The sequence below is a fragment of the Chinchilla lanigera genome, unplaced genomic scaffold (genome assembly GCF_000276665.1).
Source record: "Chinchilla lanigera isolate Chin_1 unplaced genomic scaffold, ChiLan1.0 scaffold00155, whole genome shotgun sequence".
NCBI lineage: Eukaryota > Metazoa > Chordata > Mammalia > Rodentia > Chinchillidae > Chinchilla > Chinchilla lanigera.
Window position 1 is genome coordinate 624,478 of NW_004955556.1, and position 18,330 is coordinate 642,807.

At 44.3% G+C, this 18,330-nt stretch overlaps 1 protein-coding gene across 1 annotated transcript; it reads right to left on the bottom strand.

Annotated features, from left to right (window-relative positions):
• Nucleotides 1-849: 849 nt before the first annotated feature.
• LOC102028025 (chromosome unknown open reading frame, human C10orf53) lies at nt 850-15,812 on the bottom strand. The gene is made up of 3 exons (XM_005412566.2): nt 15,662-15,812; nt 1,795-1,914; nt 850-1,161 (listed from the first exon to the last, which is right to left on the bottom strand). Exons 1-3 carry the CDS (start codon nt 15,756-15,758, stop codon nt 1,097-1,099), a joined length of 282 nt encoding a protein of 93 aa, XP_005412623.1. The 5' UTR covers nt 15,759-15,812; the 3' UTR covers nt 850-1,096.
• Nucleotides 15,813-18,330: the final 2,518 nt, after the last annotated feature.

Sequence of the window (18,330 nt, forward strand, 5' to 3'; positions counted from 1 at the left end):
GTTTCTAAAGAGTTCTAAGTGATCCTAAACAGAAGGAAATCCTTCTGTTTCATCACAGGTGCGAAAAGGCATATCAGCGGCTTCCTGGGGTTCCTGCTGGACTTTGGAGTTCTGGGTGCAGGAGGGTTGAGGTTGCCTGAGCAGTAGGCAGGATGATCCCCCAGGTGGCTCCCCAGGGGCATGGCTCCCAGGTGGCTATGCAAGCCTGACTTTTCAGCAGGGCTCCAGCCTCCTTGGGTGTGGGGTGGTGGGACCCATCTGTTTTCTCGAAGGAGTGAGGCCTTGTTAAGGTGACCTCATCTTTGCCATCATCAGATCCCTATCTGTCTCTCCCCTCTTCTTGCTGAGATTCAGAATACAGACTACAGTTTAGCATAGGGCCTGGTAGTAAAAAGAACCGATATGACTGGTTTGATTTACCCTGCCTGCACTAAACGCCCCTTTGCACAGGGCCGAGTCCTCCCTTGTCCTCCTCAAAGGGGCAGGGCCACTTCCTGCTTCTGCTCTGGTCTTTCTGCTCTCTGCAGAGCTTCCTGTTGGACTGGCCAATGCAAAAGAAGGAAGACACTTTTCTTGTTTAAAAGAAGATAATTGAAGGTTTGATTTCAGCAAATTTTGTATTAGCAACTTTAAGTATTTATTCTAGTGGCAACAAATAATTATCTGTAGGAATAGCGGGGCTTCTAAGTACTATACTGACATTGACTTTTGAATCAGATTTTCAAAGGCCTGAATTTCCACCCCCACCCTGACTGCTCTTTAATTTCACCGGTTCCTGGCTCTTTGCTTACTGTAGAATGGGATTCTGAATGCTTCTGGCAACTAGGTGTTATTAGTAAGGCATGGTGCTTTGTTATTAGATTGCATTTTATTATTTCCTTCAGCTCAATGTGTACCTGATATTGGAGACTCTCCCTGTGGGTTGAGGTTGAGAGATGCTGCAGACAATGTGCTTTTATTGTTTGGGGGGCCCCTGTGCAGCCAGATGGGAATCCAGGCTGTGCAGCAGGCCAGCGCTGCCTCCTTCTGACCAAGACAGCCCAGTGTCCCTGAACCAGTAGGCGCTGATGGTCATCTGTGTCTGTCCCACAGGAGATCAGTAGGCATTTAACACAGATTTCCTGGCTTCTTCGCACAGTGGGTCCAGTTTGCCATCACCTCCTAGGGAAACAGAAAGAACTACTTTTGTATAGTTTGATGTTTCATGAGATCCACCTGGGGCTTCCACCAGGCGTACATTTCCCAAGGCCCCAGGAATGCACAGTGCTAGCCAGCCTCAAATGGGTGGCACAAGTTTTTCTTTCTGAGCATGGGGAGGCATGTGCATGCCATCCTGCCAGGCAAGAAATCCCCCAGGGCACAGGAACTCCTAGAACACTGCAGATACTGCTGCACAAGGCAGGCACATGACTCTAATGTTCTTGGCAAGTCTGGACCAAACAAACTGGTGGAACAAAAGTGACACTGAAAGCAGATAATAATAAAGCACACATTATTAAAGTGCAGAAAAACAATTATCATCAAATTCCATCATCTATTGGAAGTCAGGGCTTAACTTCATTTTCTTCCCTCATTTGTTTCCAGAGTTTGGGAAGAGGTCAAAGTGACAAGGTCTACTGCGTGTGGTCTCAGATCTCCTCTGTGGGCTACAGTATGGCGCTTCTGGTGTGAAAGGAGAATTCAGAAAGAAACCCAGCATGAGGCCAAGCATGACACTGTGACCATCTGAACCAGAAGTAGGGGGATTCTTGGAAGAGGCAAAGGGCCAGAGAGCTCATGCAAAGGAGGCTTTACCGAACTCCAAGTCTGTGATATTGCACTGGAAGACGACTTCTTCATTCACTATGAGCTCTACCACATTCCACTCTTCTGTCTTCTCTAGGGTGACCTTATGTCCATCTTTGGCCAACACAGCTGGAAAATGGAGAGGGAGGCTGTGACATGGAGACAGCCTCAACTAATCTGATGTGTCAGTGTCCTCCTGGACTCAGCAACCTGGGTGCTCTGTACACCCTGCTGGCTATACGTCACCACCTGGTAGGACTCCCTGGTACTGGTCCCCATGTACCCTCCCCTTCCCACAGAAGCACAACTAGATGCATGCACAACTTGGGTCACGGGTGGGAATCACCCCAGTCACATTAGGCTCAACAGTGATCTTTCTCTAGGAAGGGTGATTAGACTATTCAAAGGCTTAACCTTCTGGAGACCGTGCTCCATGTGAGGGGAGGCAAAGACTAGGAAACTGCTTGCCCTGTTTGGTGGAAATATAATTAGTAGCTTTTCTGAAAAGCAATTATCAGAAAAACCCCAAAATCTCAACAAACAAGGAAATAAGCAAAAAATACCAATTCTAGTGTTTGGCCCAGGAAACTGCACTTAAAAGAAAATTTCATAAGGAAAAAAAAATCAGGAATAGTGGCAGATTTTTGCAAGAAGATGTCCTTATTAAAATAGCAAAATTCTATGAATGACTTAAAATAATAAAAGGATAGTCAAGTAAACAGTGGTGTGTTCCTACGATGAGATTTTATTTGCACATTTAAAAATGTTTACAAACATCTGAAATAGCAAAAATAATATGTGTAATATAAACACAAACTCAGGATACACATTAAAATATATATCCAATATATATCAAATGTTAATTAAAGTATATGTAAGAAAGAAGAAAAAAATCCTGTAGTTATCACTCTATGGTGAGATTATGTGAAACTTTTTTGTCTCTTTATTCTTTCAGCATTTTCTAGACGGTCTACCATCATCAGGAAAAAAAATTCTTTAAAAAGGCAAATGGTCTGACTTTTTCTTCTCCCTTTTGGAATCTGCAGTTTGGTTACCACTTCTATCCAATGGCTCCTTTGTTGCCTAGAGATCAGCCACAGCAAATGGCTAGATTTCACCTCCATGGTGGAAATGCCAGGCACGCAGTGAGGAGGGATGGTGCGGCCTGCACAGCCTGTAGGCCTATTTCTTCCAGGGAGCTGTTCCCCAGTTTTCTTGGGATGTTCATCTTAGACACGGGCTGTGGAGTTGGGCTGCTGAATCACTGCCCTCAACATCTGCAAAGGCTGCTGATAACCTCAGTTGGGACAGAGCGAAATCAGGCGGGGGATGTGTTTTTAAGGTCTGAGTGTTTCAATCAGTCTTGGGTGGAGAAAAGCAGACATTGATGTCAGTTAATTGCATTTAATTACAGAGACAATTGCTGTTTCAAAACGTTAGTGTGTCCACTTCTTCTCCTCAATCAGTTCAAGAACCTCCAACCCCGACTGTGAGCATTTTAATTGCGTGATTTTAATTTCACTTCTGGAAAGAAACTTCAGAAAGACCCGCTGAGGGTCTCCATTAACGCCACAGCACTCCATGGGCACCCAGTGGTGGTCCTAATTGACCTCCGTCAGCAAATCTTCTCTCTGAAGATGTCTGCGCTGTTTTCTTCGGCATATTTATGTTATTGTGTCCTGTCTCAGTGTCTCATTCTTAAACACCTTCAAAGAAGGCACTGAGCTTGGACTGATGATTTGTTTCCATGACACAGTCCCTTGGGGGAAAAGGCAGCTGCTAAGAAGGACACCCACAGCAGTTAGGAGCAGAGATTTCTGAGTCACATGTTCCCTGTGGGACCCCAGGACAGAGCAGCTGAAGGTGGGGAAGTAGAACTTGGTTTCTGTGACCTTCAGCTTTGGAAGACACTTCCGGGGTGAGGATTTCCATCTGACAGGAAGATATCAGGAGCAAACATCTCCATCCCCCACATTACACCCCCACCTTGGGGCCCAGGGGTGACCACTCTACCCTTAACATCCAGTCTAACTCTGACCATTCTAAGTTTGGAGCTTGTTTTAGGGGGACAGTGTTGCTCTTCCAAGGCACAGTGTAGCTAAGAAATAGGATCCACCAATAACTCACCCTATGGAGGTGGCAGTGGTACATAATGGGGTCTCCCTCATCCATGAGTAAATGAAGTCCAGTGGGAAAACATCCTCTTAGGAGGACCCTCTCTTCATTTCACTTCCAGGGCTGCAAGGCACAGGCTTTCGTAGTCTCTGTGGGCCTCTGCCTTCCTCCCTGACCACAGTGCCATGGTGCCCTCCCCCAGATGCTCAGTGTTAATTTAGCTCCCTAGATAAACAAATGCAGAATGAGGCTGGGTGTGACCATTGATCTGTGGGCCTGAGTGACCCAAGTCGGATTTATAGTAGAGTGAACACTGCCACAGAGTCTCCTTCTCATCGGTCCAGGATGTACCAAGCCTGGCTGTGGGGTGTCCAGGGAAGCTTAAGGGATCAAAGCAGTAGCAGCCCTGGAGTTCCCGCAGCTCAGCCAAATACCACCACTCCAGTGGGTCACCCGGTCTCCCGGAGCTGCTGTGGGGCTGGCTATTCAAAGAAAGGTCAGACAGATACACTCTCCAAGACAAATCATGGGCAAAGACAGAGCTAAACCCCAGCATCAATCAACTCAAAGCTGTAAAGCCACCCTCAGAGTGCCTGCCTCTTTGGAGTGGCACCTCATTCTTCAAGGGGGATCTGGACACAGTGAAGGTATATGAAAAAGGCTCTGTCCCCTCAGTGCTGGAGGAACTGCACACCATCTGTGGGAGTTTAAAGGATGATAAGGAGGAACCCAAGGTGTGGAGACAGGTCCTTTCCTTCCTCAGCATAGATGTGATGCCGAAGACCATTAATGATGCAGATGTGACTTGGCTAAAGTAGCAGCTTTTGTGTAAAAGTGTTCATCCTAGCTCCTGCCAGCTGAAATATAGCACACAAAACACAGCCATGGCCAGGCAATTACCTAGAACTCTCTGCTAAGCTTTTGTTTAGTCTCATTGGCATTGAGGCCAGAGTGGAGCCATGTTTGCTAAACTATTATAATTCATGGATAATAAAGAGCAAAATTTGCCAATTTCTCAAGGTTTGAGAAGTTTGGAACAGAGTAGGCATATTTCCAGACAACCTGACTCCAGGAATCAACGAAGGACTATCACTTTTCTAAGTAACACACAGCATTTGGTGCAGATTTTACTGCAGAGAGCCTGCACGCAGACCTGCTTGCTGTCATGTGAGCGGTGGGTCAGCAGTGGGATGTGCACTATAGGGAGACAAGTTGGGGTGCATGTGCTCTTTGACTTGCTGCTGCTAAGCCCTGGTCCCTGTCATTGTCCTAAGGAATCTTGACAATGGTGTTGGATGAGTCATCATGCACGATGCACAGAGCTTACTTTATACATCAGCCACCTGCTGGCATCTTGCTGTCCTCAAGTCTCCTTCAGCCACAAAAGAATAAAAACAAAAATACACACCTCTAGGAGGGAGGCAGCCTGCAGGCTTGGCTCCAAAACTCCTGGACCTCTTGCCCAATGTGCTCAGTGAGGTCCCAAAGCTCTGCACATCCAGGGGTTCAATTTCTCCCTCTCTCTCTGACCCATTTCTCCTCTTCCTTCTTGAAAATGCTTTTGCTGGAGAAAATGTCTGTTATTCTTTTGAGTCAGGGTCTTACTATGTAGTTCAAGCTGGCCTTCTGTGTACCCCAGGCTGGCCTTTGAATTCATGATGGTGCTCCTGCCTTAGCCTCCTGACTGTAGGCATTCACTACCATATCCGGTTAGAAAGGAAAGTTTTATCTCAAAACTTTATTAGATTATAAGTAATACAGATTCCTGACTTTTTAAAGAAAACTTTAAAATTATAAAAAAGGACAAAATATTTAACCTCCCCGTAATTCTTCCCCATTCCTCTTTTTCTTTTCTTTTCTTTTTTTTTTTTGGTGCTGGGAATCGAACTTAGGACCTTGCACTTGCCATGCAGGTGCTCATGCTGCTGAGCTACATTCCCAGCCCCTTCCCACTCCTCTTTTTCAACAGAAGTGAGGTCATGTGTACAGGGAACTTAAGAACATGCTTAATTCTCATAACACTATGCATAGTGACCTAGCCCCATCCATACATGTAGGACTTCCAAGTTATTTTTCCTGGCTGTGCTGTGTTTAACATGATGCATGTAATGTGATTCATTTAGCCATGTTACTTTGTGGTTGTTCCTAATTTTCACAGTTACCAAGAACATCACAGACAGAAAACAATGTGGTATGCCTTCTTGTCCCAGTCTTTTCAAAAACAAGAAAGATATTTAGAATCAGGACAACTGGCTTCTGCAGTATAGGTTACTTAATAGACTCTGCCAAGGTGCCCTCCAAGGTCATTGTCCTATGTGTCTTCCCATGAAGGGTGATGACAATACCCATTCTCTACCTCTTTCACTAAACTTGCCCTGGTCTCTCTGGAGAGTCCTGCTCTGCAGTTTGGTGTCCAATAACCACTGCCTTCTAGAACCCCAGCTCCCTGGCCTTGTGGCTCCAGGTCCCCTCCCCTCTCTGCATTTGACCCTTTTCTGGCTTCTCCTCATCACTCTCTGCCCTGGGGGAGGACATCTCTAACACTGCTCCTGCTTGCCTGGTCCTGTCTTTCTTGTGTCTCTGCTGCCCACCCCTTATAGGTCCCCATGGGTCTTTTTACTTCCCTAACACTTCTCAGTCCTCCACTGCACCATGGAACTGCTGTGGCCCTGGACCAAGTAGAGAGCTGGACAGACAGGAATCTGCCTATGCAGCTTCTGTGCAAGTCGGGGAGAAGGATAACAAGGTGAATGGGTGGAATCCCTGTGTTAGGTACTGCTGAGCACTAGGAAGATGAAGAGGGAGGCGAGATCAGAAAGAGGAGTGCAGGAGGAAGCATTGACATTTTAGGAGATGCTCAGGAAGACCTGGCCTGAAGGGGACTCCGAGGACGCATCAAGGGCTGAGAAGTGAAGAGTGAGGGCCAGCAGGAAAGAGTTTCTAGCCCAGCGGCCAGGAGCCTAAGGTAGGCTCCAAGGGGAGCTCCAGGGTCAGCCAGGAGAGGGATGTGGTGAGCAGAAGGAAGAGCCAGGGGATGGGGTGAGTGGCAAGGGGACCGGGTAGGTAGTGAGGGTATGTGGCAAGGGGAGGAATGAGGTCAGGAAGGCCTGAGGATCCTGGCAGCTCTCAGAAGTCTTTGGCTTATACTCTGGGAGCTGTAGGAAGATTCCTGGAGGTAAAGGCCATGCTCATACTCAGCTTCACTGGGTCACCTGGTTTTGGTGCTGAGGGCAGACTGCAAGGGGGCAAAGGTGGCTGGTCACAGGGAGCCCAGGCATGAGCCCAGGTGGGATCCAGCAGGAGAGGGTGGTGGTTGGGGGAAGGCAGTGAGGGATGGGGTAGTGGTCATCAGGTTAAGGGGGTCACAGTTGAGGCCAGAGCTGGCCACATGGATGGACAGACTGGCCAGGGAATGAGCGGGAGAAAGGGCTGAGAATTCTTCCAGGTCTGGCCTCAACAGCTGGAGACAGGTGGACATGCTGGAGACAAGGGGACATGCAGGAACTCTGGGTGAATCAGCTGCCAGGGGTCCTGCTTGGAACTCCTGGACACACATCTGGCTGCGGATGTCCTGATGACGATATAACTCAGCATTCATCAGTGTGTCAATGCCGGTTAAAGTCATAACCAGTCCTGACTCACGTTTCTGGCCTTTGTCTTTTTTCTGAATGTAATGTTTTACCACTGACTTTATATTTCTCAGTGGTTCACCCGCTCCTGCTTGTCCCCAGATCTCTCCCTTCAGAATTGGCCTCTTAAAGGGCAACCCTGATCTCACCATTCTTCAGCTCAAGAACCATTGCTGGTGCCCTGATGCCAAGGGCCAGACTACCTGATTCTGTTGCTGTTCACCACCCCCATCAAACCAGCTGCTGCTGTGCCCCAGACACACCCAGCTACCTCCTTCCTTATTCCCCTCAGGGAACAATAAGAGCTAACCCTTATGATGCACAGGTCTGGGGTCCACTGTGTGGCTTGCCAGAATCTCACACCAGCGAAGGGGGGACTCACAGTCCCCTTACAAACAAGCAAGCCAAAGCCCAGACAGGTCCAATAATTTGACTTTGACCTTATCACAAAGCTACTGAATCCTGGAGGCCAGTTCAAGCTTAGACAAGTGGATTTCAGAGCCCTTGGTCACCTGTGTCCTGGTGCCCATAGCACCAGTATATAAGAGGAGACCAGGGGTCAGGCAAAGGAGACAGGCAAAGCTCACAGGGCTTGTGGACAAACTAGATGAGCTTTCCCCTCAATATTTATAAGCTGTGCATTATAACAAAATGTTCACTTCTGCATTCTGCCTTACTATGACTTTTGGTATGTAAATGATCTAATGGAATTCATACAGTCATGCTGATTGTGGAAGAAGGAAGGAATACAATTAAACCTGTCTGTAGACATCAGCAAAATAGCAAAGTAGACAGCCCCAAACTCCCATGCCTGCCCAGAAACATGACAAAAGCAACCAGAAACTGTCAGAATCAGCTTTGTCAAAGTTCTAGAAAACAGTCAAAGGTCTACAGCACCGAATTGGAAAAGGGCAACTTTAAAAGAGTAGGAAAGCTTTGTGATACATTTGCTTCTCTTGCCCCTCCCTGACTTGGTGGCACTCTTGACAACAGTAGTCCACATCCCCAAATGGACCCTCATCCTTAATTCCTGAGACAGCAGAGCAGATCTTGCTTGCAGGTTCTTGTGTTAGTCTGTTCTGACCCAGCTGGAGCTCCCTTGAAGGATAACACAAGCACTGCTCTCTGTCAGCCTAGCTTGGAACTCACACCAGGTGGGAAAGTCGTAGGTGTTATACAAAAACAGTGTAAGGCAATGAAAAGCCCACTGTTGCCCAGGCAAAAGATTACAGTTGAGTCATATAATACAGCTTATGAGGCCTAAGATGAAAAGCCAGAGGGAGAGTTTCTTTGGAAAATTAGGCATTCAGAAGCACTCATGTACATATACTGGACAATTTAGAAAGCCAAGCACATGTCCAGAACAGGACGCAGGTGAAAAAAAGACCTTGAAGGTCCTGAGCATCACCACTGGCTAATTGGTGGCTCTGGGAGAGAGGGGAAGGCTGAGGCAGAACTATGAGCACCCTGGATAAGATTTAAAGGAGTGCCTAGTACAGGGGAAATGCACAAGTAATGGGAACGATTTTGTTCCATTTTAAAACTCCTGGCATCAAAAGAAATTTTAGTCAAAATACTGATGGAAGAACAAACTCTGGATAAGGAAGAGGGTCTCATTTCCAGAGCAAACATAGAATAATACTTGAACATCCATTTTCCAACAGTTGTTTGATCGAACAACTGGACACCACAGCCCAAATTGAAAACTAACCATCACAGCAGTTAACCAAGGATTCTGTATCCAGCAAAACTACCCTTGACAAATGAACGTGAAATCAAGACATTGCTCAGTTAATAAAAGCTGGTAGCACTTGTTACTAGTAGATTTGTCATATAAGAACTGTGAAAGGAGGTAGTTTAGGCTGAAATAAAAGGAAGTTGGATGGTAATATGAGCCTGAATGAAGAAAAAGAACATGGATGAAGGAGACAATGTGGGTAAATATAAAAGCAGGTATCACTTCACCTTTGGTTCATAACTTATCTTTATTCCTATATAATTTAAAAGGCAAATGAATGCTACAATAATTATGAATCTATGTCTAATGAGTATAAAGTGCATACAGATTTAATCTGTGACAACTATGTAAAGGAAGAGTGACAAGGTTTCATAAGAAACGGAGTGTTTGTATACCAGTGAAAACCAAGTTGTCATTATTTACACACCATTGTTAAGGGTTTAGAATATTAGCTATCATTCCCAAATTGAGCACTACAAAATAACTACAAAATGCACAGAAAAGGAAAGAGGCAGAGAATGAGGCAGGTATACCTCAAGAATTTAACTAAACATACACATACACATACACATACACAAAGGCATAATGGGGGAATTGAGGAACAAAAACCATAGAAGACATATAAAAAAATAAGTAACTACAATGGTACCTCTGTTCATGAATTTCACTTGTTCCATGATTCTGGAAAAGATGGCTATGTTTGTGTTCATGTGGGAAAGATGGCCACAGTTGTGTTCATCACCTGATACAGAGTTCACAGTTTGCCAAATGATTCTGTTTGCAAACCAAGTTGTTTGCAAACAAAAGAATTTGTGAACTAAGGTACCACTGTCAAGAGCAAAAGCAAGACCTTCCTTATTAGTAACTCCTTTAAACGTAAGTGCATTAAACTCTTTAGATAAAAGACAGAGATTAGCATAATGGACAAGGAAAGTACAATTCATTTATATGCTATGTATAAGAGACCCATTATTTATTTATTTTTTAAGAGACTCACCAGTGGTTGACAATCACAGGAAAGCTAGGGTCTTTATCATTATCAAACTAGATTTTTAGTGAAAGATTTATGAGACAGGTGGATATTATGTATTAACTCATCAAGAAGACATAGCAATTATAATCATACACATACCAAACCACAAAGCCCCAAAAATATAAAGAAAAAATTGACAGATCAAAGGGAGAAAGAGTTTCACAGTAATAGCTGGAGACTCTGATATACCACATTCAGAAATAGATAAGACATAAGCACATGATCAGTAAGGAAATAGAGAATGTGAGCAATACTATAAACCCACCAGACCTAACAGACATATACAGAGCACTTCACCTAACACCAAAATATATATTCTTCTCAAGTTCATATAGAACCTTGTCCAGAATAGACCATGTTAGACCACAAAACAAGTCTTCATAAATTTTTAAAAAGGAAAACTTAGAAGTATTTTTCCAGTTCTACAATGAAATGAAATTATAAATTAGTAGCAAAAGAAAAACTAGAAAGCTCACAAATACACAAAAAAATGAACAACCAGTAATCCAAAGAGAAATCATAAGGAAATGAGAATGTATTTTATGATGAATGAAAACAAAGCACAATGTTTCAAAACTTGTGGAATGCAGTGATAGCAGTACTCAAAAGGAAATTTACAGTTGTGTACACTAACACTAAAAAGGATCTCAAATCAATAACTCAAAGTGTTCATTTTAAGGAAATAGGTAAATAAAAGCAAGTCATGCCCAACATGAGCAGACACAAGGAAATAATAAGGGTTAGAGTGGGGAAAAACAAAATAGAAAAACAGAAGATCATGGGTGCCTATGAAATATATCAACAATATTAACAAACCATTAGCTATAGTGACTGAAAAATAAAGACTCAAACTCTTCCAAAAACTGAAGAGCAAATAAAAGTTCCAAGCTTATTCTTTTAGAACAGTATTATCCTGATTAGACCAGCATTATCTTGATATCAAAGTCAAAGTTATCAAAGAAAAGGACAGACCAACATCCCTTATGCATACTCACTGAAAATCCTCAACAAGATATAGGAAAACCAATCTATCTCCATAGTTACATACCAAAACCAAGTGGGACCTATCTCAGGACAGGGTGAAGATGTCCAACATGTGAAAATCAATAGATACAACACAACACATTCATAGAATGAAGGGGGAAACACACACACAATCATCTCAATTGAGTCAGAAAAAGGATTGGATAAAATCCAATACCATTTCACGGTTTAAAAAAAAGCAAAAGGCAAAAACAAACAAAAAACCACTTAACAAACTAAGAATAAAGAGAAACTTCCTCAACATGATAAAGGATATATATATATATAGCTAATGTCATACTCAATAGGAATTTTTCCCAAGACCAGGAACAAAGAAATGATGCTCATTTTTTTCCCACTCTATTCAACATAGTACTGGAAGTACTAGCAAGATAAATTAGACCCCCCCACCACCAAAAAAAGAGGTCAACAAACTGGGAAAGAAGAAGTAAAACTACTATTTTCAGATTGAATGATCTTATATCCAAAAAATCCCAGTGTCTGCAAAGGTACTGTTAGTTCTAGTAAATTAAATGAGCAAAAGGACAGATACAAAATTAACACAAGAAAATTACCTTTCTCTTTTTCTCTTCCCCTTTCTTTTCTTTCACACTTTCTAAGACTGTAATAAAAAACAAACAGGAAATAACAAATGTTGAGGAGAGTATGGGGAAACTTGAACATTAATACACAGCTAGTGAGGATATAAAATGCTGCTGCTGATTTGGAAACAGTTTGAAAGCTCTTCAGTGAGTTAAACATAGAGGGACCATATGACTTAGCAAGTCCACTGCTTTGAACCAAAGGACTCAGCCAGATACCTGTTCACAAATGTCCCCAGCAGAACCACTCACAGCAGCCAAAATGGGGAAACAGCCCAAGTTTCCATCAAAAGATGATGGATAAACAAAAATAACATGGAGTATTATTCAGCTATAAAAAAGAATAAAGTATCAATACAAGTTACAACATGTAGGAAGCTTGAAAATACTATGGTAAGTGAAATAAATGACACCTAAGAACACAAGCTGTGTGACTTTACTTCTATTAAGTATCTACAAGGGGCAAATGCAAAGAGATAGGAAATAGAATAACAGTGACTAGGTGTGGGGTAAGACTTTGGAGAGTTGCACATTGGGTACAGAGTTTCCATTTGAGTGTTGACAAATTTTGCAAATAGATGAGTGACAGTTTTACAACGTTCTGAATGTAATTAATGCCACAGAGTTGAAATTTGGAATGGTTAAAATCATAAATTTTGATATATTGATATATCCACAAAAAAAAGTGGGGAGAAGAAGAGACAAATGAAGTCCCGGAATATGTGGGTCTGGGTTGTAGAGGAGGAGCTCTCATTCCTTAGGAAAGAAAAAAATGTCCTGCAAAAGCCAAGACTAGAGACAGGAAGAGGATGTGAAAAGGCCCCAAGAGCTTTTGAGTGCGGTCTTCCCAGCGGCCCAGTCCAGGCTGGGTTAGAGAAGTGCTGTAGCTACTGAGTATCATGTGGTGGGCGGGGGCATAGCTAGATGGAGGGTGAGGGGTGGGTGGGGCTCAGCACAGGGGCAGGAAGGGAAATCTGTTATTTGGGCTGGGTCCACAGCCAAGAGCAGGCTACATTTTAAGCCTCGCTACATCACCTTGCTATGCACTGACGGGTGTTCTCCCTGATTGCCGTGTTGAAGCCCTGGGCTGTATTAGGAAATAAGGACTTTACGGAGTAACCAAAGTTCAGTGAGGTCAAAAGGTAGAAGTGAGACCCTAATCTAATAGAATTAGTGCCTTCATAAGAAGAGACAGTTTGCTGTTGCCCCTTCCCTTCAAGCTACCAAGAGGGCAAGAGAGAAGGTGAAGGTGAGCAAACCAGGAAGAGAGCCTCACTGGAAAGCCAACACTATCAGCCCTTGATCAGGGACGTCAAGCCTGAGGGATGGAGAAAGTACTATTCCCCTGTTTAAGCTACCCAGGCTTCAGCAGGTTGCTATGGCAGCCCACAAAGAACTCTTTTTTTTATTTTAAAAAATAAAAAACTGACAAAACAATAATGAAGACAAAATCAAAACAACACAAAAACAACAAAAATGATACATGACCTCAAAACAAAATGATAGAAATTCACAATGGTTGCTACATTACGTACTGTTATCTTCAGCGAACTTGCTCAGTCCACTAGACATAAGAATGTAAGCCTGATCAAGCAATCAAAGACAGGGCCGGGGATATAGGTCAGTGGCACAAGGACCTGCCTGGCAAGCGCAAGGTTCCTGAGTTCGATTCCCGGTACCAAAAAACAAACAAACAAACAAACAATCAAAGACAGTAACAAGTAAAATAAATAAATAAATAAATAAAAATAAAACATTGGAAATGATGCAGAGCTTCACCATACAAGATGGAAGGAGTTCAACAGTGGTTCTTATACTGCATTTTTGTTGTTTTCAGATCAGTCATTCTGATTACCAAATTCAAGCATGCAAAATTGGTCAAGAAAAAAGAAAACTTTCAGCATTGACTGTTCCTCTCAATAAACCACAGACATCAGCAATACACATTCCAGCTGTCCTTATATATACATATAAATTGGGTTTTTCATAAAAATATGGAATGCTTCACGATTTTGCATGTCAGCCTTGAGCAGGGGCCATGCTAATCTTCTGTGTATCATTCCAAACCACAAAGAACTCTTAACAACAGAAATTTTTCAACCAGCTGTTCTTTCTAAGAAAGCAACTTCATCTGCTGTTGAAAACCATACCCATCCTTCAAATTCAAACTCAAATGCCACCTCTCCCATGATACCTTTGCCAGTTGCTGGGCCAAGAATGATTTTTGTGTCCTCTGGGCCCCAACAGCATTTTATCCAGGAGATCCTTGAAGGAGCCTGATCACTGCCACCCTTGGTTGACCAAAGGCCACTTTAAGCCTCTCCAGCCCCCTATGCTTTTGCACCTGCTAACAGGCATGATTATGGGTTCATAAGGCCTGGTAACCACAGCTATGCCAGGTAACACCCATCACATTCTCCAGCCCTGCTCCTGACAGATGACCACCACACCCTGCATTTCTCAAGCCTTATCTCTAGCACACAGCCACCACGTTGGTTCACTCATCTTTTCCCCCTCACAGCCCCATTTTGACCTTTTCCTTTCAGCGCCCCCTCTATGCTCATGACCCTGTGAAAGAAAGAGCTTATAGCCTGTATGAGAGTGACCAGTCTGGTCCAAGCGCCAGGGTGGCTCCTCTCAGGTTTGTTCTGAAATAAACCTGTCCTGTTGACTCTTTCCTTTCTTTTTCCTTCCTTTTTTCTCACAGTCCTTAGCTGGGTTCTATCATAGAGCTCATGAAGGCCCAGTCCTGTGGTCTCTCTCATTCTGAAAAGTTCTGACAGTCTCTGGCTCATCTCTATCTCTAGCTTGAACTTTTTCTCTGAACTGCAGGCCTGACTCAGTGCCTCCATTTGGGTAGCTGAAAACATGAAGTTTAGTGTGTCCAAAATGGAACCCATTCCTCCCAGTTGTGTTTGTTCTTTGCTGTTTTTGATCCTAGCAGGGAATACCTCCATGCGTCAACATCATGTCCAGCCACATACAGATGCCTCACAATGCCACCCTTTCTATCCTGCCTCACCGCGTCCATCTCTCAGGGTACCATTGCCTTTAGGCTGAGCCATTAGGGCTCTTTGTGTGGATCATAAATGTCCCTCAAATGTTCATGCGCTAAAGGCTTGGTTTCCAGAGCAGCAGTTTTCAAGGGTAGGGCCTTTGGGAGGTGACTGGGTCAGGAAGGTGCTGACCTTAGTAGTGGATGCCAGTGCTACCGGAAGTGTTTCCACCTCTCTTTGTCCACTTAATTTCTCCTCTTTCTCTAAAGCTTCGCTCAAGCCTAATTTCCCCAGTGAGCATAGGGAGGCCTGTCCCAAACTTCAACTATGTGCCAGTCCTGCTGGGAGCACGTTCCCAGTACCTTCTATCCAATGTCAGGAGCTGGCAACCTGACCTTCAGTGGCGGCAAGATTGTGTGTAGGTGTTCAGCAGCAAGCACGGTGCTCAATAAAGGCCTGCACAGTGCAGGAACGATGGAGGGATGGAGCCTCTGCGAGGCCACTTTCCAGCCATCCCGCTTGGGAAGTCACTTATCTTCTTGACCCAAGGTTCCCAACTCAGGAAGTGGGCCCACGTACTTTTTTCTAAGGAGGTAATGTAACACGCGGGGGTCCACTGTCCTGCAGTTCCCAGCGGTGCAAGCCACAGGAAGACATCCCGGGGGAGGTGGCCCTCGGGTGGGAGCTGAGGGAGAAGGACCATGCTGAGGGTACAGCCTGCGCGCAGCGGGGCGGCCCACCTTGCAGGCCTTCCAAGCGGAAGGTGCGGGGCTCCACAGCCAGGCCGACGGCGCTGTAGGGTCCGTAGCGAAGGAGGACCTCTGCTTTTGCAGGCATGGCGCAGCAGGCCGCCTGCACCCTAGGAGACTGAGCTACGCGCGCCGCTGCTAAGTAACCGCCAGTTTGGCCCGCCCTGTGTGGGCGTGACCGCACGTGGGGCGGGGTGGTAGTTGAACCAATGCTGGACCGGGGAGAAGCGAGGCTGAACCAATGCGGGGAGCTGGGCGGGGCCTGGGCGGGACTAGTATCCCTCCCACCCAGTCCAGCGCCTCCCTAATCTCGACCTCAGGGCTAGGTAAACTAAGGTAATTTCAACCGGGCGCTGCAAGTGTTGATGATACCTAACAATAGACAATCACCGGCCTGTTAGAGAAAGTGTCAGGCGATGTGAGGACACTTTCCAAAGTTTTCTCATTTAACCATTGTACCATCCCTTCCGAACTAAGTTGTAATTCGTACTCGCATTTACAAAACTGTGCTCAGTCTAAGCCACCAAGAAATTGTCCCACACAGACGGGGCGTCGCCGTGGACGAGAAACTCTTACCTGTCCTCTACTTTCCTGATGCTTTTTAGATTAGTTCAGTACATTGCTTAGTGCATTTGCATTTCCCTCCTCTGTTTGAAAACTGTTCTGTTCTCTTACAGGTTCGTCTGCTTGGCGGAGATAAAGCTATAGGCTCCCCCTGCCCTTGGGAATGGGGACCCACCGGACACCCTCCTCTGGTAACCCTGCCCTGCGCACCTGCTGCTCCATCCTCACTGCCCTAGGCAGAGGATCAGAGGGAAGGAGGGGCCCCGAGTGACTAGGCAGAATAGACCCCACAGGAGTAAGAGGGTCATTCTGCAACCTCTGACATTTGGGGACTGTTTACTGCAGCAATTGCACAAACCTAGCAACTACATCTTGCGAGCGCCACGCACATCTTTATTTTCTAAACATCAATGGCAGTTAATACTTTTGTCCTCCTTTGGAACAGTGCAAGGATTTAAAATCCCCTTTCCTAATTCTTCTCCCAACATATGCTATCGTTGTGTATTTTAATTATCTCCATGTGTGCAATCTGTTAGAACAGTGACACATATTTCACTGGTAAGAACTAGGTTATACATGACTGATAAATAGAGGAACGATGCCAGAAGAACAGTTTTTCCGAGCACCTTGCTCTGCGCTGTCAGATAACAGCACTCAAAGCCACGCTAGTTCCCGAACACAGTGGAGGGTGTGGAACTGTACAATGGCATTATTCTCCCACCCGCTCCGTATGGGCACTTACCTTGTCTAGGAGGGACCTGTTGTCCGGTTTTCCCTAAACTTAGTTTACTTTTTTTTTTTTTTTTGCGGTACCGGGAATCGAACTCAGGAACTTGCCCTTGCCAGGCAGGTGCTTATGCCACTGAGCTATATGTCCAGCCCCTTAGTTCACTTTTTAAAAGACAAAATTCTCTGTTTACTGTAATATCTTTATTTGTCAGAAATTCAGTTTTGGTGTATGAACCTTTTTTTTTTTTTTCTTTCAGTACTGGGGATTAAGCCTAGGGCCTTCACTGGGCTATCTCCCCAACCCTTAAATTTTTTTTAAATTTTGAGACAGGGTCTCAGCCACTACATTGCTCTGGCTAGGCTCAAATTTACAGCCATCCTGCCTCAGCCTCCCAGAGGGCTAGGATCACAGGTATGCACCATCCTGCTCAGCTTTGCTAAAAGTTTTGTGAAGAGTGTTGTTTGGAAAGATTCTTTTTTCATGTTTATTTCTTGTTTTCTATAGTTTCACTGTAAGGTGCCAATGTGTGAGTCTCTTTATTTATCCTCTTTGTGATTTGTTCAAATTCTTGAAAATGAATTAAGGTCCTTCATCAATTTTTGGAAAAGTTTGAGCCATTCCTTCTTTACGTATTACTTCCATTCCATTTTCACACTTCAAGAACTCTAGCTTTAAGTATTAGACCTTCTCGCTGTATTCTTTTGTATTTACTTTTAGACCTTTTCACTGTACTCTTTTTTTACTTTACTTTTTTGTTTGTTTGTTTGTTTGTTTCTTTTTTTTTTCCGGTACCGAGAATCGAACTCACGACCTTGCACTTGCCAGGCAGGCGCTGTGCCGTTGAGCTAAATCCCCAGCCCCTCTTTTTTTACTTTTCAAAAAATTTTTTGAGAAAGGGTCTTGCTATGTAGCCGAGGCTTCCCGCAAGCACACCGTCATCCTCCTGCCACAGCCTCCAGAGTGCTGTGGTTACAGGCATGTGCCACCAAGCCAAGATTACTGTATTCTTTATGTGTGTTCTGTAGTTTTCTTTGTTATTCTCATTTTCCTACAAATATCTCAAATTTATCCTACTTTACAGCTGGGTAAGGTTCCATTATATATAGATACCACATTTTCTTTATCCATTTGTCTGCTGATGGACACGTAGGGTCCTTCCAAGATTAATATATTATGAATTGTGCTGATATAAATGTTGGTATGCACATAGGTAATATGACATCTTTAACTCTTTTAAGAAGATATCTAGAGGCCAAATAGCGGGGTTAAATGGAATTTCTATTTTTAATTTTTTAAGAACTCTCCATACTGATCTCCATGGTAATTGCACTACTTTACATGCCTGCCAAAATATAGAAGGGTTTCT

Excerpts from the sequence above, each read along its gene's own strand:
- LOC102028025 (XM_005412566.2), bottom strand. The coding sequence starts at position 15,758 with ATGCCTGCAAAAGCAGAGGTCCTCCTTCGCTACGGACCCTACAGCGCC. Across the intron at positions 1,915-15,661 it reads CCGCTTGGAAGGCCTGCAAG|CTGTGTTGGCCAAAGATGGA; the intron begins GTGGGCCGCCCC and ends TCCATTTTCCAG. Across the intron at positions 1,162-1,794 it reads TATCACAGACTTGGAGTTCG|GAGGTGATGGCAAACTGGAC; the intron begins GTAAAGCCTCCT and ends CTGTTTCCCTAG.